This window comes from Tetrao urogallus (genome assembly GCF_951394365.1).
Source record: "Tetrao urogallus genome assembly, chromosome: 17".
Lineage (NCBI taxonomy): Eukaryota > Metazoa > Chordata > Aves > Galliformes > Phasianidae > Tetrao > Tetrao urogallus.
This window is the reverse complement of record NC_136830.1, coordinates 9,635,282-9,656,103: the sequence shown is the minus strand read 5'-3', so window position 1 is coordinate 9,656,103 and position 20,822 is coordinate 9,635,282. Positions and strand designations below refer to the sequence as shown.

General features: G+C 44.1%; 1 protein-coding gene across 1 annotated transcript in view; it reads left to right on the top strand.

Annotated features, from left to right (window-relative positions):
• Nucleotides 1-3,044: 3,044 nt before the first annotated feature.
• The window catches only part of CCDC60 (coiled-coil domain containing 60), a gene marked incomplete at both ends in the record, with an annotated part of 41,754 nt that continues 23,976 nt past the window's right edge, over nt 3,045-20,822 (top strand). Inside the window, 2 exons of the mRNA XM_079543694.1 lie at nt 3,045-3,440; nt 20,726-20,809. Coding sequence (XP_079399820.1) covers nt 3,045-3,440; nt 20,726-20,809 — 480 coding nt within the window. The remainder of the gene's footprint in view (nt 3,441-20,725; nt 20,810-20,822) is intronic.

Sequence of the window (20,822 nt, the reverse complement as noted above, 5' to 3'; positions counted from 1 at the left end):
TCCCGTGGTCCTGCGTCTTCTTCTTCTCTGTTTTTGGTTTTGTTTTGAACTCCATCTCCACGCCGGCCCCTTGGCAGCCCGCAGACACGCAGCCGGCAGTGGGGCCAATGGCACAGCCCTGTCCCAGACAGACAAACCCCCACCAGACCTGCTGAGAAGTGTAAACTGTCTGCATGTTTTGTTTTTGTTTTTGTTTCCTTTTTCCAAAAAGAACTTGTGATTTTACTTATCAGACTTGAGGAATAAAGATGAGTTGATGTTCTTAGCCTCTGCTGGTCTTGGCTGGGAGGTGACAGTAAGGGGGGCTGGGGATGCTCTAGACACTCTTTGCCCTCCGTATGGGCTCTGTGCCCTTTTCCTGGCTGGGGACACAAAGCAGCCCTCTGAGCCAGGGAAGCTGTGTTTGTCCTCACACCATCCCCACTCACATCTCCCCCCACCAGCTCCTGGCTGCAGCCCAACCCTGCAACCCAATGCCCGGGCACAGCAAAGTGGTGATGCCAAAAGGAGCAGACACCCAGTTTTCCATGTCAGTGGAACCTTGGAGTTAAAAATACAGCTCACATGTTGCGCTTGGGCTCGCTCAGGGTTCAGTTACCAACAACAGCCACAGCATGTGCTATAAATCCTGGCCCCGGCATTGCATTCCCCCCAACACAGCAGTCTTGCTCACACTGCAGGGGGGGTTGTGCTGCACCCTGGTGCCTGGGTGGGGCTCCAGCCCTGGGGGCACAGGGGGCCTTGGTTCTGCTCTTTGGAGCTGCTGGGTGGGTTTTGTGCATGGCTGAAAGAGAGGGCACAGATAAAGAGAAAACTCAACAAATATCCCCAAACGTTGGTGGCTGGTGACTGCCTATGTGGGCTGTGCCCTCAGCTTTCTCTCCTGCTCATCTGCAACTGGGGGAAAGAGGTTTTATTTCTTTATTCCCTCTGCTTTGTTTGGTTCTGCTTCCTGATGAATTCCTTAATAATATCTAACAAAGAATATTGAGAAGTGTGCCTGGAATCACTTCCTAATGCCATCAGCAATCAGCAAGGAAGATCTGGTAGGCAGGCGGTGCGTCGGGCCCCTTTGCCAAGCAATGAAAGAAGCGAAGCTCAGTGCTTTTTTAAGCACTACCTGAGTGTTGAAGAGAGGGACTTTTTAGCAGTAAATACTGCTACGTGTGGTTCAGCGGGTGATACAGCAGCTTTGGAAGCGCGGTGGCATTTCAGCATTGAGGCTGATGCTCAGGGCTGTTTGTCTGCCGCAGCCCTGGGTGAGATAACACTGCCAAACCATCAGAGCTGTGTAACACTGCAATGGCCGCTCTGCCAATTACATTCCATTTTTATGGTCTCACAGCAATTACCCTGCGTTTTATGGTGCCGTAACATATTAGGCTTTATGGCTTCATACCCGCTGCAGCACGGAGCCTCTGCATGGGGAGCAGGGAGCACCAGAAGCCTCCTGAGTCCCAGGGATGTGGCCCCACTTGGAGGTAGAAGCCCTCAGCTTCTTCCCTGAGGGTTTATATTCCAAAAATGGAAATGAGGAGCTGAATGGATTCATTTTGCTGGCAGCGTGCGGGGCAGGGTAAACAACACAGAAGCAGCTCCAGGGTGGTCCGAACGCATCAGGCACCCTCAGAGGCCCTTCTTCTTCCCATAGCCAAAGGTGTCTGTGCCCCCCAATTGCTCAGCTACCTCCTGCCCCATTTCCAGGCTGGCATCAGGCAGCTCTGCCCCTATGACCCCCTGTAGCTCCTCTGTGGTTGTCCTGTGACACCCCCCCTCCAACCTCTGTTTCTACTTCCTTGTTTTGGAGATTTCTCTCTGCCGCATCCCCGCAGAGCAAATCTCAGCCTGCAGAAGAGCTCGCGAAAACAATAAATTACAACTAAAACAGTGGAGTGAATCAAGTTAAAGCATCTCCGTGGTGAAGGTAGAGTGAGGCACTGAGCAAAAGGACGTGCAAAGCCCCATGCTGGGCTTTGGGTCATTCCCATTCATAGTGGGGTCAGCACAGTTCTTGTACTGGGGGTGGGGGCAGCAGGCAAGAAGCTGGATGTCACCTACTTTGTTTCCTTCTGTTCCATTTGCACCATGCACTGTGGATCCAGGATCTTATTACTTCCCATCCCATCGCTTCAACATGTGTAGCCACAGCTAAATGACTCCCGTACCTCATTAGCAATGGGATGAATGCTGTGTTGGCTCTGAGGTGCTTCTCTTCCTGCCTCAAACACCCCAATCCAAAGGGGGCATCTTGGGGCTCCTGCTCTGCAAAGAGAATTTTGGGAGGATCTCCCCATGCTTCTCACTGGGCTCAACGCCAAAGGCCCCAGAAGCAAAGGGCGTACAGGGCATGGCCAGGGTATTGCTGGTAGCCAACAGGAAGGGATGCTGCTCCAGTACAGAAGGAATGAATGAGTTTCATTAAGTTACAGTGATAAGCTCCAGACACTGGTAATGGTGCTTAATGGATCTAATGCACTTCTCATGGTTGTGCATCACCAACACGCCCCTGGAGACCACTCACTCCCACTGCTGCTCAGTGCTTTTGAGACTAAAAACGAGCATAAAAGTGGCATGTGGGGTCCGAGGGGGTTGTGATGCTTGGGTTCTGAACCCAACCCCAGCCTACTCCATATACCTACAGTGCCACATCCCCACGGCTCCAAAACACCTCCAGGGATGGAAAGCCCACCCCCCGTGGGCAGCTCTGCCAGTGAGGGGAGGGGGCGGCCCTCAGGAGGGGTCGGGAGGGCAGGGCGGGCCGTGATGTTGCAGCCATGGGGCTGAAGGGGTTTGTGCTCTGAGGAGGGAGGTGCTCGGTTCTGTGTACTGCCGTTCCCTGGGAGACGGGGTGGGTGTTGGGTTCCCAGGCAGAGAAGGGTTTTGTTGTTGTGGAAGGAGGGCTGGGGTTTGTCAGCGGCTGCTGCTGGGTGTTGGAAGTTGTAAAGGAGGTTTGCAAGGAGGTTGCAGCAGAGGTTTGTCGTCATGGCTGGGAAAGTAAAGTTTGCAATAGTATAAGGAGCACAAACTGCTCCTGTGCTGGAGCAATGCCGGCACCGGGCGTGTCCAAAATCAGCAGAGCTGAGGCACCTGCGGCAGCTAACACTGAGCTCAGGGCTGCTGCGCTGCCAGAGCCACCCAAGGACGGAGGAACCAAGGTACCAACAGCCTGCAAAGCGCTGAACCCCAGAGACTTCGTGCGCGTTCAGCCTCTGCCTGCTTTGGCTGAGAGAGAAGGGAAGGTGCTGGCCAGGAGCCGGGCGCTGTACAGGAGCAGCGGGCCGCCGTCAGAACAAGTGTGCTGGGAGAAGTGGCACCGGAGGGAACGGCAGCGCACGCAGGGGCTCTTCACCCCCCGAGGGAAGCCCTACCAGGAGCTGGGCGAGCTGCTGTGCACCGACCCAAAGCAGCTCACCCTGCGCTCTTTGGGACAGCTCGCACAGGTAGAGCCGGCTTTCTGCTCGTCTTTGCGTAGGAAACAAAGAAACAAAAACTTTCTAAGTCCCCGCTGGCAGGGAGGAGAATGGTTGCTTCTGTTTCAATCAGTGTTCCCTGCCTTGCTGTGGTGCGGACAGTGGGAGGGGGGGAACCGTTCTGAGGGTGTGAGGATGAAGGTTAAAAAACAGGAGTGGACAGTGCTGGGATTTAAAGGGTGGGTAAAAGGCTTGAAGTTGTGGATGCCCCATCCCTGGAGGTGTCCAAAGCCAGGTTGGATGGGGCCCTGGGCAGCCTGGTCTGGTATTAGACACAGGGTTTGGCAGCCCTGCCTGCAGCAGGGGGGTTGGAGCTTGGTGATGCTTGAGGTCCCTTCCAACCCAAGCCATCCTATGATCCTCTAGGGGTGCTCTGTAGCCAATTCTGAACTCTGCTACTTCGCGTTTTGACCACATTAGCACGTTAAAGGCATGCTGAAAGCACCAAAAAGGTTTGAAAGTCTTTCTTTTCCCCTCCTAAGAAGCCATGGTTACTGCATTTGGAAAACAAAGCACTTGCCTGGCACTGAATCTGACCAGTCCTGTGCTTTGCGCCATGCCCAAAAGTCAGGGAGGGCCCAGAACTTCAGGCTGTTCTCCCTCCCAGTCTCGTTATTTGTCAGCGTGCTCTGCAGAAACCAATTTAAGCTTTTATTTTCTTTCCTCAAATATACAAAACCAAAACCGTGTCCCTACGGCCCGATTTAAAAGTACTTTATGACCTACATTTTGTTTTGTATTTACCCCCAATCCTTCCCTCCCTTAGCAGTCTCTGTAGTATCCTGAATACCTTGAGAAGATTGTAGATACCAGATGCATCTAATTCCAGGTGTCTGAGACTGCTAAGAAATATGTTGTATTTGATTAATGCATTTGTACTCATCTCTGCCTTCTGAGTTTGCATTTTCTTCAGCGAGAGGCAGAGCTGATAATTTGCAGTGGTGGATGGCAGTAAAATTTGTAAACAGCAAGGAGATAATAAAGGCCCTGGGCATTCAGGGGGCTTGGGTATGCTAATATCTGCTGGCAAATGTCACTTTGTAAACTGATATGATTTCAAAAAAAGAAGTCCTTAACAGCTAAAAACATTTTTGTAATGAGCGTGCTGGGATGGTTACACAAAATGATATGGGCAGAGGATATTATATGTGGTAATTGCATGTTTAGGATCCTTTTTATAGCTGCTCGATGCCAACAAATGTGTTTAGAGAAGCTGTGTATGTCCACTGATGCTTTTTGTGTCTTTATTAAGTAAATTTGGTGGCTGAAGCCTTAGAATGGATATTTCGGTGTTCTGACTGTTGCATTGGAAGCTGCTGTTCTGTGATCACACCGTGGAAGTGGCACCTGTCTGCCAATAAAAGCTGGCTCTGTGCAGTGACAGAAACCCCTTCCATTGCAGCCCTGTGGGATGAAATGAGCCCATTTCCATACTCGTTAGAGTATCGGAGAGTGTTGGAGGGAGGTTGGTGGCCCTGCCTGTGGCAGGGGGTTGAAAATTGATGATCCTTGAGGTCCCTTCCAACACAAGCCATTCTATGAACCTTTTGAACGTCCAGTGCAAATAATTGGAAGGTTACTTCATACAGTCTGAGATTTTTTTTTTTTCTCTCTTTCTCAAAGGTCAGGCATGCATTGCATTGCATTGCAGACAGCACTGATTCGTGGCAAGTCAAAGAACATCACTTTCCAGACAGTATTTTTGATCTTTCTAAGCATTCAGAGCAATGTGTTAAAGGTCTTTTTCTTATTCCCTCATGTGACAGTGCACGGTGATTGGTTGCCTTTTATCAATGTTTATATAGCTTTTTTTGCCTTAATTGCTATGACAAATTCATTTCTTAAGCTTTTGAAGTGGCTTGTTGACTTTTCACATGGAAGAGAGGTGGCCTTTTTGACAGAGCCCTAAAAACAATCCAGGCTCACAAAATTATTACTGCCAAAGCCTGTTCTGTGCTTGTCATAAAAACCTATACTGTAATTCTGTGCTTTAGGTAAATAGATCACTAGATAAGATTGATAGCAACATCAGCAAAGGAAGGTTTTAAGCTGGAAACCGGAGAAGAAAATGGAGCAATTTCTTTCAAGATAAATTACACTGATGTTATTTGTTATTGCTGCAGTTAAAGATCTGTCAGGGTATCCGATCTAATATTTCACTTCCCAGAAGACTGAAGAGATGTAATGCAAGGCAGAACTTAGGATGCAAAGAGCCTTGTCCCTCTCTGATGTCAAGGTTAGTTGTAATTCCTTGTTGCTCCGGGAAGAGCAGGAAAACATTGTGGTGGTGGCTCACTGATATCCCTGGAACGGGGAAACTGGTCAGACCAGGCTGTGTGTGGCGGCGTTCCTAATGACTTCCAAATTGCATAACCCACATAGGGTTGTTTGGGTGACCCAAGTCTCAAGCCTACCTCTGTGAAATGGCGGGCCCCAATCTTTTCTTATTGAAGAGCAAACAACAACAACGAAAGCTTTCTTATGATAGATTTACGTTAGGTCTTGAAAAAACTCCAGGAATATCTTGAAACCTCCTTCCCAAGACAAGGTGGAATTTCAATGGAATAGCAAAGTGTAATATTTCTATCAGTTATTAAGCCACCAAACACCAATACTTTCTCCTGCAGTTGCTATCTGAGGTAGGTAACTCACAAGGATGGATGTTGCTCAGCCTGTTCTTCCAGCAGTGCCAAAGCATTGCATGAGATGTTCAGATTTAAATATCTCTTGCTGCAGTGGGGTTGGTCACTGGTTGCTGGAATGTGACCCTTCCCTATGTCTTGCTGGAGGTGGTCTTAAAGTCTGTGTTAGTCAATGCCTGAGTATCTCTAACAATTAAAAACTGCACATCTGCAGCTCTGAACGGGAAATTTGGAGATGCATTTTTGTTTGCAGAGATTAATTCATATTTGATTTAAGTTTTTACTGCTTAATCCTTCTGCTTGTAGTACTTTACCAGGCTTAATGTGTCATGATAGTCTGTCAGCTCTGGATTACAGTGTTTGTGTAAGGGCTGGTGTTTTGGGCAGGATGAAGGGAATGAGCAAGAAACAGAGAGGGTACAGAAGAGGCTGTAGCAATGAGATTCACATTTTAAGCTTCCTCAGTGACCCAAGTTTTTTTCTTTTTTGGGGGGGGGGGGGGGAGGGGAGAGGAGGTCCTTAAATGTTCCATTTGAGTACAATGAGAGCAAAGATGAAAAATGCAAGCTTAGACCCAAACATCTAAACGCTGAAGTAGTCAGCTTTATTACAGGTAATAATAATTATTGACACACTGGTTGCCCAAGGAGGCTGTGGATGCCCCATCCCTGCAGGCATCCAAGGCCAGGCTGGATGTGGCTCTGGGCAGCCTGGGCTGCTGGTTGGCGACCTGCACACAGCAGGGGGTTGGAACTCTTTAAGGTCCTTTCCAACCCAGGCCATTCTAAGATTCTATGAATATTTAAGCATTCTTGTTGATAGTTTTATTGAAATGTTTTTCTTTTTAGCCTTATGAGACTGACAGCCATTGCCTCTCTTGTGTGCTTGTAGAAAGTGTCTTACAAAGTGAAGTATCTTAGCTAACAGCATATAAAAAACAGTAAGCATGAAGAATTTCTGATCCTGAGCTCTTGCTTTATGTTTTAGCACCAAAATGGTGATGCAGATGGGTCCAGAGATTAGGACATGTGCTTACAGAATTACCAGGTTGCTTGTTTTCAATATTGGGTTTTCCTTCTTGTTTGGCTAAGAGCAATAGCTTTACTTCCTGACATATGAGGTAATACTCTTAACCTAAGCCTAACTACATGAGAATGTTGTGTCCCATAAAAAAGGAGGCTGTTACGATTGCTAATAGCTAACCACACCATCTCCACGCTGCTCAATTCAAAACAGTCTAATCAGTTTCGAAAGTTCAATTTCTATTCCTGAAGCCTGCTTTTGGTAATGAATTAAGGGAAGCATATCAAATGTAATAACGCATTGTTATTAAGGCTTTAGTAAACTTGCCAAATGTCAGGCTGCTGGTACAGTCACGGTGCATTACACTGCTGTGATTACAGCTGAATTGTCATTATAGCAAATTGCATTGCTCACCTAGGTTTGGGAATTGATCTGCAGCAGCGTGCCTGGGGCAGGGGAGAAGTGTGTGTAAAAAGGTGACACTTGCCAGTGAATATTCAAAGCATTTGATTTCTGGAAGGCTTAGAGCCTGCTTGTATGTAGTGAACACAGATATTCTGTAAGGTGTGCAGTGGGAGGAGTAGAATAGTCGTTGTGTTTGAAGGATGGGTTGCTCCCCAGCAGAGGGGCTAGTTGAGTGCCTTCTGCTTGCTGGAAGTGCTTTGTAAAATGGTAAAATTGTTGTCACTGTTTAAATGTATAATTGGTTCTGTTTAGAGCTCGCAGTGGATGCTGGAGCACTAATTCGTGGCTGTTTCTGATCCTCTGTATCTCTCTAATAGCACAAAGGAATGTTAACTTTGCCAACAGAGCAGTGCTACCTGAGAATTTAGTATGGAAAGTGATGACGAATAATGTAGCTAGTAGAAGAAGAAGGGGAGATGAACTTGCATGGGCAAACAACAGTTGAAGCAAGTTACAGTTTAGCCAGGACAGCTTGCTAACTCCTACCACACAGTGCATGGAAGAGCTGAAGAGGGATGATCCTTCTCATACAGACAGTAACAATCTGGGGTTTAAATTCATTTATTTCAACTCAGAAACATTGAAGCCAGTTGTTAAATTGGAAGATTTCCATGTGCAGGCGAAGTGAATAGAGGTGCTCAGTTGTGAGGGGGGTAGTATTGAAAGCTTGAAAACCTTTTGTATAAAATCAGATCAGTAATATTTCACTTCCCTTGCGACTGTAGAATGATGTGTCTTAAACTGCAAGTAATGAAAGGCAGTGCTTTCTATGGCTAGAGATGCTGCTCATTATTCATGAAATGTCTATGGAAGAAGCCTTGAATGCTCAGCAGCAATGGGGGAAAAGACACAACGGAATGTCTCTCCGTTCTTTGTAGTATAATTTGACCTTTCCATTAAATTAACGTTGTGCTATTTGCACAAAAAGAGAGCTAAGCTAGAGAGTATTTTTAGGGGACAATAGTCAAGTTAATTGGTAGCTATATAACTGTCACACTTTACATTAAGAGCTCAAAAGCAGTGTATGGGGAATGGAGGTGGCAGCTATAATGTTACTCTGGATTCTCTTCAGTGGAAAAGGGAGTTGCTTTGCATCTTGGTTGAAAGCTTGGCTGTGGCTTTGTCTGGGGGACACTATAGCCTGGGGCTGTTATTTTCCCCAGTGTATTAAGATGGAGATTTTGGCTAATTAATCAGTAGCTTTCTGCTGAAAGCTTTGCCTGTCCTCTATCCTAGTCTAGATAGGAAGCACAGATTCCAAAGTCCTCAAGTAAAGCACTGCTAGATTGCAGTTTGACTTCAGACAGCAGTACGCAATTTGATTTAAGAGCCAGAAGGTGCTTCATGAAGTGCTTGTGATGTATTTAGCTTTTAATTTGTGCACTGCATCCATTACAAAGCTTACCCTTTTAAGAACTTTTAACTCACTCTAGCTGCATTACATCAGGCTTCAAATAACAATTCATATGTTTGAAATGGAGGAGAGATTGTACTACTTGGTGGCTTTCTTCTTTGGATGGTTTTGGTAATGTTTTCTATCCCACAGTGAGAGTGAGGCTGTAGTAAACTGGAGCCCAAAGAAGCCCTTGGCTCCTCCTTAGCACTGTGAATGCACCCTGTTGTCTTTGGCCTTGAACCCATGGCAGTGCAGCTTCTGAGAGGATAAAGTCACACAGTTCCTTGTGCACTACAGCAGTCCTTGGATTGCAGTGCTTCATCCTGAAAGTAGTTACTTTGATAGGTTTGATCCCTGTTCTTCATTCCTTCTCTTCATGTAAAACCAATGGTTCCCAGTGATCTTGCATTATTTGCCTCCTACACTGAGGATCCTGCTTGGGCCAGGATTCCAGGGTGGCATCACTTGGTCCAGTGCTGTGTCAGCATTTCTCTCTCAGTGCTTCATGAACCCTTGTCTGTGAACTCTCCTCTGTCATGGTTAATTTTCCCCTTTACATGCACTTCTCCCACCCTCCACGTGTGCACGTATGCACATACTCCACAGAAAGCCATGTTTTAATTACTTGTATCCCTTGAATCTATCAGCTCTTTGTTCAGATAGGAGAATACTTATAGCTTAATTAGACAATAAATGATCCTCGTGGCTAATTGTTTGCCCTGTTGTTTGGGGAATTATTTGGGAGATAACTCAGTTTATTCATTAAATAACTATGGCCAAAAATAAAGGGTGGAAACATGATCACTTTTGCTGGAGAACTGATGACAGGAAGATAAAGTTGTCATGCTCCACAGCTTTAGAGTAACTCATGCACGGTTCTTACCTTGAATCCCCCCAGCTAGGCTGATCCCTGTGCATTTTAGTGTTGTCTGATCCCAGCTGCCAGGTACCGCTGGTCACCTCGATCTGATGCCTGCCAGCTGGCTGCGCTGTGTGCATCAGAGGGGCTGACAAGATGGCAGTGGATATCATCTTATGGGGCCTGCACACTGCACTCCTCAATAAAAATCACACGGGAGAGCCCAGCAGTGATGCTGCTTGTCTGTCTCATAACCAGCTGCCAGGCAGATGCCTGAATAGAGGGGAGCAGGACAGGGCAGAGGTCTGGAAGTCTCATGGGTGGCTCTTGGGGCTGGTACTCTCTGGGAGGTGTAATAATGCTTGCAGGTTCCTGGGCTTGCTGACAGACAACAGTGTGACTGCCATCAGATGCAGTGGTCAGGTAAGACAACATTAAGCCACAACAAAGTGGCAATTGGATGACAGAGATTTTTTGCCTCGAATGGACAGAAATAGGAGAACTGTGACCCATCTGCAGCATAATGACAGCATAACAGTATGCTGAATTTAAGGAGAGTGCATTCCCTTTCTCAATGCTTTTTCTTTTGAAGCTGGTATGTTCTGCTCTGTTTAGTGTTGATCGATGATGCCAGAGCTAGAAATGCTTAAGATTTAATGTAACACATTTATTAAGTTGTCAGAGTAATCAAACATCTTTTTAACAGCTGTTTTGAAATAAAAAATAAATAAATGTATTCTAGTTCAGTACTTTGCAGTGGCCTAAACACTTGAAGCTGATCTCCCTGCAGTTCTGAACTTCTCAGCCAGACTGGCAGGTTGTTCGAATAAAGGATCTGTTCAGCTGCATAGTGAAAGCCTTTTCCATTAAGGAAATATTAGCTGAAGGTGAACGGTTACAGCACCCTGTTCTTTATGCTGCCTTTCCTTGTTGGTATATGATGTCTTAGGGTCATGTAGTCAAGCAGTTTTAGAAATGTCACATAACAAACACCTCTATTTTCTTTCTGCTAACACCACCAACAGGTCATGGGTTACCTACAGGTATCCACCACGTCCTACTCCAGTTTTTCTTCCCACTAGGTTACCTTGAAACGTTAGGAATTAATTCCTGGAGTGGCTGTCAGAGAAACTGACAGTGAATCAAAGCAGCGAGACAAATTGCTCGTTACAGTTCAGGGAGCTGAGCCCTCCATGCAGACAGCTGTACTGTGGCTGGGGGCTTCTCAGGCACATCACCGCCAGCTCTGCCTTGACAAATGCTGTCCCTGTTTGCTGGTGAAGCTGATAGGTGGATTGCCATCACATAAATGCGCTTTAAGCTCCCATCAGAGGCACTGCTGTGTTTCTAGGGACTGTTTAGGTGTGTTTCTTGTCGCCTTATACAGGGCTTGTGTCGCTGTGCAGCAGTCTCAGCTATGGACGATGCTGTTAATCCATGAAAAATGAGAAATTAAACCCCTGTCTGGATCTTAATGATCCTTATCCAGATCCATCAAATCACAGCTTGATTTTTATTTTTCTGAGATTTTCTGTTTGTTTTTGTAAGAGCTTGGAAGTGCTAAATTCATTCAGCTTTGCAGTATGGCATTCAGAAATCCCTCACTGCTGCCAGTGATCTCACTCCAGCTTTTAGTGAGTATGGATTAAAGAACAGATTGGGAGGAAAAATATCCTTTTCTAAATAGCCACCTTGCTGTTCCGTTTAGCTCATCAGAAGTATTCCAATCCTTCTTTTTCAAACAAAGCAAAATACTGTGTGATTTTTCTTTTCCCCTTCAGGTGTTTCATTTTCAACTGTTCCCATGAAAAGTGTTAAGACGTATTACCTCCGTGAGATGTTTGAGGTCTGAATGTGTGCGTGGCAGTAATTGGTAAGCCAGGATGAGTGAGCTACAAAGGATACAGGCTGTAGAGCAAGATTTTCCAGCACCTCTTGGTTGTGCTGGCAAATTGTATGAATTGAAGTCTTTGCACTGCTTTGCTCTGAGGTCAGCTAGAAGACACTACGGCCTGAACACAGTGATTTAATGACAGCATGACATACAGCCTCAAAACTAATGGAATACGAAATCGGAAATCAAAACAAAGACAATGCTCGAGGAGAATGGGCCACAGATGTAATGCAGTCTGTGAGTGCAGCTGGCATGGCTACTGCAAAATGCCTCTGAAAATAGCTGCCCTCTGGAAAGTCAAGTTTTGGTGGGTTAGCTGAGGCTTATTCCCTTATTTGTATCAAATATGAGTAATTTGGGATGCGTTTATTTTACCACAACTGTAGAGTGGTTCCTAAATGTTCTTTCCTTCTTTTTTTAAGTCACAGGTATGATAGCCTGGGGCTTTATTTGCAGATAACCTGGTCAATTCAATGAAAGAATGCTAGTTAACTCTATCTGGTGAGGTGTGTATGCGTGCTTATGTTTTAGTATAAATCACACATAAGTAATTAAAAGAGGGGATCTTTGTTGAGGATGTTATCATAGAATCACAGAATGGTTTGTGTTGGAAGGGGCCTTTGAGATCATCCAGTTCCAGCCCCGTGCTGTAGGCAGGGACGCCTCCCATGGACCAGGTTGCTCACAGCCCCATCCAGCCTTGAGTGCTTCCAGGGAGGGGGCATCCACAGCTTCTCTGAGCAACCTATTCCAATGTCTCACCACCCTCACCTAAAACCCATGCAGAGCTGTTCACTGGGACCTTACCACAGCTTATCAATGATATTTTGGGCTTTGTGCTGAAACTAAAAAGTCCTCTGTCTAATCTTGCATAAAGCCTAGCCAAGAAGATTCTCTTCTTGACGTCTGTCTCACGTTTGTCATGCACAGATTTGGTGCCAGCCAACAAGCTCATTCCATTGCAATACGGACTGTATTTATCACTGTAAAACAGTAATTCAGTCAGATTCTTTATTCCAACAAGGAACTGGACCCTTTGACAGAAATATGCATTGGAAAAATTATACAGCAGTTCAGAATTTATCTTTTTGCTTGTAAATTTCAATGTATCTAGGTAGAACATCCATGTATATAGCAACCATTGCGTGCTTCTTGATTTACTTTGAGTGATATTGGAAAAATATTAGGAAAACATATCAGCATTTTAATAATCACAGTCTCCAGTTTGCATCTAAAAATACTTATTTGTTTCAGGGAAGTAACAGGAGTGGCTGTTTGGGGAAAATAGGCTGGAACTGTCAGTCCCACATCACGTTGTGCATGTGGTGAGATGACGACTTTTTTAGGGCTGGCAGATGCACTCTGTTCATTTTACAGGTCATTAAATTTCTCATTATACAAACTCAATCATCTGAGTTTTTCAAAATATGATGTGGAATATCCAAAAGATTAGACAGTGTGCAAAATAAATAGAGAAGTTGGGGTTTTTTTTTTTCCCTTTTCAAATTATGGTTTGCCTTTCAAAATTAAAGTGATCGATAACCTCCATAACATTTGTACTATATCATTCTCATTGTCTGGCTGCTCCATATGGAAGGTTATGTTCTGAGATTGTGTATCTCTGCATGCAGAGCAACATCAGACCAAATTTGTATGTGTTGGTCTGCTTAGAGATTCTGATTAACCTGTCTGTGTCTGAGAGGAGAGAGTCTCCAGCAGTAATTTGTGCATTAGAATATTATCTTTCTTGATGAGGCTAAGCATCTGCATTTTTTTTTTTTTTTTAATGTTATGAACTGGCTTTTGAGAAGAAAAAGGCCCAAATCTTTGTATGTTTCAGCACTATCCTGCCTCTTCTGTCCAATGTGTACATAATCCCATGTGGTCTGCGTTGGCAAAGTGGAATGGTGCTTTATCCCTTGTGTGAAGGACTTGCTCTGCACTGATTTTATGGTGTAATTTGGGCAGGAGAAGAAATGGTGTGTCTCAGAAGGACATTTAAAAATTATTGAACGATCTCCATCTTCCTAAGCTGCCTTTACCTTCTTGTTTGTTTGTAAGGCCTCTGTTTGAGTTCGTTCTGATTGCACTTTCTGGTTTAGCGTTTTGCAATCCTTTGCCATTGCCAGCTGAAGCAACTCCTGATTATGAAGATTTATGAGAAAGGAGTAGATAAGTGACCTAGAAAAACTAGTGCTTATCTAGAGATTGCCCTGATCCTACTTCCTTGGTGCTGTTAAATTTAGGTTCTGCTAAATGACAGAATTTCATCTCGTGCTGAGCTTAAGCGGCTCTGTTATGGAGCCTGAAGGAACTGTTTGGAACTGAAGGTTTTACAGTGCCTGAGGAGTTGCAGACAGCACAGAGAAAAGGGAAGAGGGCAAGGTGCCAACAGTATACAAGAAATGCACTTAACTTTGGTGTTCAGCATCCAGGGGACAAACAATGGGATATTAATTGAATAGCTGGTTGAGAAGAGTGGGGGATATCCAGACAGAGAGAAATGGTGGAAGATTCAGTCAGCCTGCAGGACAGTGGCTTCCACATCCAGTGAGGGTGTGAGCTTTTGGCTTCAGAGATGTCCCTGGTCACAAATGTCTTTAGAATATACAGAGGTTGGCGGCCCTGCCTGTGGCAGGGGATTTGGAGCTTGATGATCCTTGAGGTCCCTTCCAACCCAAGCCATTCTATGAGATGATATGCACAGAAAGCACAGGGAACTGAAGGCACAAGTCACTTGTCTTGCTGTATCTTCATCCTTCATACATGCAGCGTTTAATACCACATGCTGACAAGAGCGTTGTGAGGATTGATATCTTACAGGTGGAAAACTGCTGAATTGTTGTAGCAATGGGGACCATGCGAGTATTACAAATGTGCTTTGGAGTCTTCACAGCTATTGGGTGCCGGTGTAGCCCCTGTAGCCCCTCCATCTCTGCCTACCCAGAAGAATGCCCCATCCATCATGTGCAGAGCCAGTCATGCTTAGCTACACATCTGTGACCTCTGGGTGTGATTACAGCTGCTGATCTGTGGGACTGAAGCCAAAGGAGAGGGAGGATTTGGCTCTGTTTTATTAATATACTTACGGGAATAAGGGCTGTGCCTAAACAAAATTAAATAGCATCAAACTCCTTCATTGGTGTTTGGTAAATAAAAGCAAGCATGGGGAGAAACACAGAAGTTCAGATGGAAGCAGGGTGGTTTTGCTTTTTTAATCCTAGAGTGGTAGCTGGACAATTTGAAATTCAAGTGACACAGTGAAGTGTTAGCTGTCCTCACAGCCGAGAACAGAAAGCATTGGCCAGAAACAATCTCTAATTTTTGCATGCACTTCTTATTTATTGAACTAATATCCCTAACCTTCTCTTTTTCCCTTGTAACAGAAAAGTGCTCGGGTTGTTTTACTAACATCTGTATTTCAGTTTTGTGGTAATTTCCAATTCCTTGTGTTCCTTGTCCTCTACCAGGTGGCAGTCATCATGCTTTTTATTCCGTGGCTTGTATTGATTTGGTCAAAAGTAATTAAAGAGATAATTCGTTCTCAATTACATTTCCCCGAATTTCCTGAGGCTGGTAACTCTGCTCTCCAGCTGCGTCTTTCCTCAACTCCTCCTCAAATTGACTTTGTTCTCGTTATGAAATAAAGCAGAATAGTGTGTTCTTGTTTGTTTGTTTGCTGCTTTTTGATTGAATAGTGACTCTGTGCTGTGGAAGATATCGATCTGTTAATTGCATTACACACTTCTGCCTTGGTTCATGAACTTTCATGCTTTTTTAGCATAGCATTCCAATAAGAAACCCCGTGTTAGACTAATAGGAGATCAGTAAAGGGAGACATCTAGAAAGCGTTAGCAAAGGCTGAGTGTTATTTCCATCATCAGTGAGTGGAAGGCTGTGGGAGAGCTGCATCAACTGAATGTGCTGCTGCATTGCCCAGAGCCCAAGTGACTGATAGAAATATGAAGAATAAGGAGAGATGTCATAGAAGCAATCTATTTTGTGTTGATTTTTTTTTTTTTTACATGTTTGCTTGCCTTGACCTGTAAGGATGCAATGCAGAATATTTAGGCCATGCATTTTTCAGATCGTCTTGCAATTAAAAGATTTTATGGAGGGGAAAAAAAAAAAGATGGCAGGTCATATAACATTCAAAGTAACTGTAGAGCAAATAGAGTTACAGTTGATACTAATTAGATACAATTATTTTACAAAATTTATCACGCTTATCAGAATTCAGTAAATACGATGATCCTTGCGGTCCCTTCCAGCCATTGCCATTCTATGATTCTATGAATATTCTTTGGAGAAAAGAAAATAAAAAGAGGATTTTCCAGGAGAATGTGACAAACTGAGGCAAACTGGGATAAATATTGAGCTATGTGAGCTGGTTTTGCTAGGTAAACAGCAGTCTGTCTTCATGTATCCTTTCTGAATACTTAAAAAAGTTAAGAAGTGTGCAGTGTTATTTGTGGCATTTCAGATCTAAGGAGTAGAGGCATGGTGAGCTGAGATTCTTGTACCAAAATCTATCGTAGTCAGAAAGAAGTGGGGGTGGGTTAGGGCCTGCCAGCTGGGGTAAGGTGTTACATGTTTTATTTAGGATGTCAGAAGAATGTTCTGACAGATGTGAAATTGAGCCTGCTTATTCTAAATTTCGTTCTTATGCCTTTACTAGTAGATAACCTCTCTCTCACTTCTCAGCTGCCTCCTTCCATTTTTCTGATGTCTCTTTATTGACAGTAATGCGTTCACTAGAGCGCAGAATGGGAGCTGACAGGACTGGGGCTCCATCCCTCATTAAAACCACCGGTGGTACAGCAGTGGAATGAGCATCACTCCCTGTTGATATCAGGCCCATTTCTGACCAGAGATCAAGGAAAGCAAGCTGCTGCTGCAGCTCTTAGCAAACATTCACATTGGCTGCAGAGGTTCTCATCTACAGAGTGCCTTGCATTGTCGATGTGGTAAAGCATAACCTTAACGAATCAGGTATCTCGTCTTTGAGGCTGATGTGTATTTGCATCTTGCTGTGGTGTAGTTCTAAGCCGAAGCACTAAAATGACATTCCTCTTAGAGCAGTCTTGGTTTTCTGCAGGATATTGTTAGTGAAGTGCTTTGCCTAGGAGTCCCTTGTGTTTAATTTAAAATTCTCTTTTGGTCCCAATATCTGTTCCCTCATTCCAGTGAAAGGGCAAGAAGGGTCAGTGTTCAGCAGCAGCAATGTAAGAAGAAATAGGGAAAAAATTTAAAATAGCTTGAGTACTTGGCTAGAATACTGCCTACAAAAATCAGCATTTAGAATGCTACCTGAGGAAGAGCAGTAGTCCTCTCTCTGTATATTGCTTAACAAGAGCCTTCTAAATGCTGTTGTAAAATGACAAATATATTTCATCAGGTTGGTCTTGCATCTGGATGACCAAACGGGTAGCTGTGGGAGGGCTGTGCTGGTTTACCTTCATCAGAACACATTCACATCTTGCAGATGTAATCATAATGCTACTAGTGATATTAGAAACGATGCTAAATGATATTAGGAAGAAGAATGCAATAGGGGTTTCAATCACTGTTTTTACCAGTAACATAGAAACCAAACAAGTTGACCAAAATGAGAAAAGCTTCAGGAATTGTCAATACAACAGGTTCTAAGTTGAAAATGTACAACATAAAGTCAAGCTTAGCATACCGCAGCTCCCCTCCTGTAGATGACATATGCAGCATGCTCATTGCAGCATTCCAGCACCTAAAGGGAGCCTACAAACAGGAGGGGTGTCCACTCTTTACAAGGGTAGATAATGGCAGGACAAGGGGAAATGGTTTTAAGTTGAAGGAGGGAAGATTTAGGTTGGGTATCGGGGGAATTTGATTGCCAAGAGAGCAGTGAGGTGCTGGAACAGGAGAAATTGTGGATGCCTCATTCCTGGAGGTATTCACGATGGATGGGGCCCTGGGCAGCCTGGTCTAATGCCAGATCTGGAGTTGGCCCTGCCTGTGGCAGGGGGTTGCAGCGTGGTGATCCTTGAGGTCTCTTCCAACCCAAGCCATTCTATGATTCTATGCTATTTCCACAATAAGATTTGAAGAAAAAACCTGGAAACTCAGAATGACATTTGCAGAGATAAGCATGCGAAATGCAAGGTGTGCTTAATGAAAGAATGTGATGTGTTAGAGCTGAACAATTTTTGCTCTTCATAATTACTTAGAAGAGAAAGTAGATGTACCTGGGAACTGTTAGGATAAAATCTAGCTTGTCTGGAGGCAGTCATTTGTGATTGAAATGAGCTATTCAAAAGGATTTGTTCCTCCAAAAATACCCTCAGCCTTCAGTTTTCTTTCTACAGATGGAGAGGGCACGCAGAGCACTGCATAAGCTGGTATGCAAGAACAGCAGAGCTTTGGGTGTGCCTCCAGCCAACCGTGACAGCAATGGAAGGGCTTTGCTTCCAACCGGGCGGCATCGAGCTCCACCTACTGCGCTACTCCTGCAGCTGACTTTATCTAGGGCTGCCGGGTGTGAGCTCAAGAAAATCCACCTCCATCGTTTTAGCAAAAAAAAAAACCTTTTGGATTAATTTCCTCAGTCTTTCTTTGGACCGTTTTTCATATATTATCTTGCAGTGATTTTTTTTTTTTTTAATTTAAATGGTGTTTTCTTACATATGGAGTTGTACATCATTTTGTTACTTCGCTATAATGAAAGCAGGAAATGATGAGTGAAACAGGCATTTTGGTGGCTTAAAGGCAAGTAAGGAGACTTCTCATAGTTCACCTAAATTTGAAAACACTATGAGAAAAAAAATAATTAAAAAAACCCCACCCAAGCCCATTTATTGCTTCTGCACAAAGATTCTTCAGATTGTCATTATAATATATTGTTGACTTTAACAAATTAGACTTACCAACATGTTTTTTTCCTCAGTTTTGTTTCTTTTTTTTATATCTGCACTGCAAATTAAAAAGAAGGAATTACACACCGTTCCATCATTATGGAGTGCTACTGTTTTAAGCTCAGATTGCACCTTTTCAATACACGGCGCTGTAATGAAATATGTTGTAGAAAAAGAAGCGATTCCCTTCTGTTTTCTGTGATAAGGCTGATTGAATCTCATTACCAGTACCTGGGAGGATGGGGTGACATATGTGCTACCTCCCTTCCTTTCTTCCCTGAGCAGCCATGCTGAGGAGAGGTGGATTTGCAGCTCTTTTCTTTGCCTTTCCTCTTGAACTGGCTGGGGTGACTGACCAGAGGTAGGATGCAGGATGATGTTGCACTTTGTCGAGTTTTGGTCACAAATTTATTCTTTCTGCACACCCAGAAACCTCCGAAAGAGTCATGTTGGGAAATTTTTTCTCCTCGTGCTCCACAGCCTGCACTCTGTACTCTGTAGTCAGCATACTGGTACTTACAAGCAATTGAAACTTTAGGGCTGCATTCCAATGCTCTTCCTCTCCTCAAGTAGTAAGTTATGCTGAGATGTCTTAGTTGATTGAATCATATCAGTCAAGGTATCACCAGCTGTAAAAACAATGGTAGCTGGCCATGGTCAACATATTGCTGTTTCTGCTGGGAAGAAGAGTCAGGAGCAAAGCAGGCTGGAAGTTCTGCATTACCTATGGGTGAGATGCAGGAGCCTGCTCAAAAGTTAAAATGATTCCTTTCTCACACACTGTGTGAATGAATTTTCTTCAAACACTGAAGCAGCTCAGGTACCTTGGTATTCCTCTGCAAGTGAGACATGTACTCCCAAGCAATGTTGGCTTGCCATCTGTCCCTGCTGCTGACCACCTTGTTCCATTGCTCCCCAGCCACATGAGACAGCAAAGCCTTCACGCACTCGTCTTTGACACTTCATTAGTTCATCTCTACACACTGCAGAAAATCTTTTTTCCATTCCAGCTGCTTTGCTCTTGGCATCATTTCTGCTTATTTTTTATTCTGTTATTTGCTCACGGTCTGCCCTCAGTCGTTACTTTGGAGCTCTGGTGTGCACAGCTTTCTAGCGAGTGAAGAGCTCTGCTCCTTATGCTTTCTGCTTTCATTCTGTTGACATGTTACATTGGAACATAGATTTGGAAAACATTTTGTGCCTTCTAGAATCAAGATTCTAACAAGCGAAATGATTTGCTTTTAAGAACTTTTAAAACATCCAGATATTTCAAGGCTTTACAGCTCCACGTTTGCTGTGCTGTGCCTTTCAGTCTTTGTTCCACATCAGCTCTGCCCTAGCTATATGGATGCAGCTTCCCAGGGCCTCCTGCTTTGCTTTGCTTGGGATCAATAAATGAGCTCTTTGATCTGAAAGTACTGCGGGAAGGAATTGCTATTTTCATACCCTTTTAGCCCGAGTACCATAGGCTGCGGAGTGATCTGAAGTTCTTCATTAATCTACATATAAATATGTGTGTGTATATATGTGATTTCAATAGGAGGAAATATATCTTCCTTCCACTTGAATAAAGTGCTGGTTGAAGGAGAACTAAAAATGAGATTGTTTGACTTCAGGGCTTTTCATGAGTCTGTGCCTTCATGGTGAGTGAAAGCATAGACCCACGAATACTGATCCATCACAGCGCGTATCTTCAGGGAAGAGCAATTACAGGTAAGTAATTTCTTATTCCTGTTTTGGAAATTGGATTTTCTTTTTATGTTAGACATGGTAGATAATAGCCTTCCATGAGAAGAGGGGTTTTTTTTTTTTATAGAAAAAAAACAACATTCAAGTGCAGTGATTTAGAAAGCATGGATGCATTTTGCACGGTAGTTTTTTCTGCAGGTGCTTCACATGAGAATCTGTTTGAGTGCCAGAGTTAGTGATGTTTTAAGTGTTTCTGCATCAGACTTGCTTAATTCTTTGATTTAGTTTGCATCTCTGTAGGAAAAGTTGCTTGCACCACTTGGTTTTTAAAATGGTGATCTGCTTCTCTCTGTCTAACTTGCATTTATACACAAGGCGACACGTTTTTGTTCATTTTTAGGAACCTGTGAAAAAAGATGTGCAGGAAACACCGCAGAGAGAAGTGGCTGAGGTTACTGCTAATAAGAGCTCTGTCAATCCAAAGGTTAGAGTGTGCA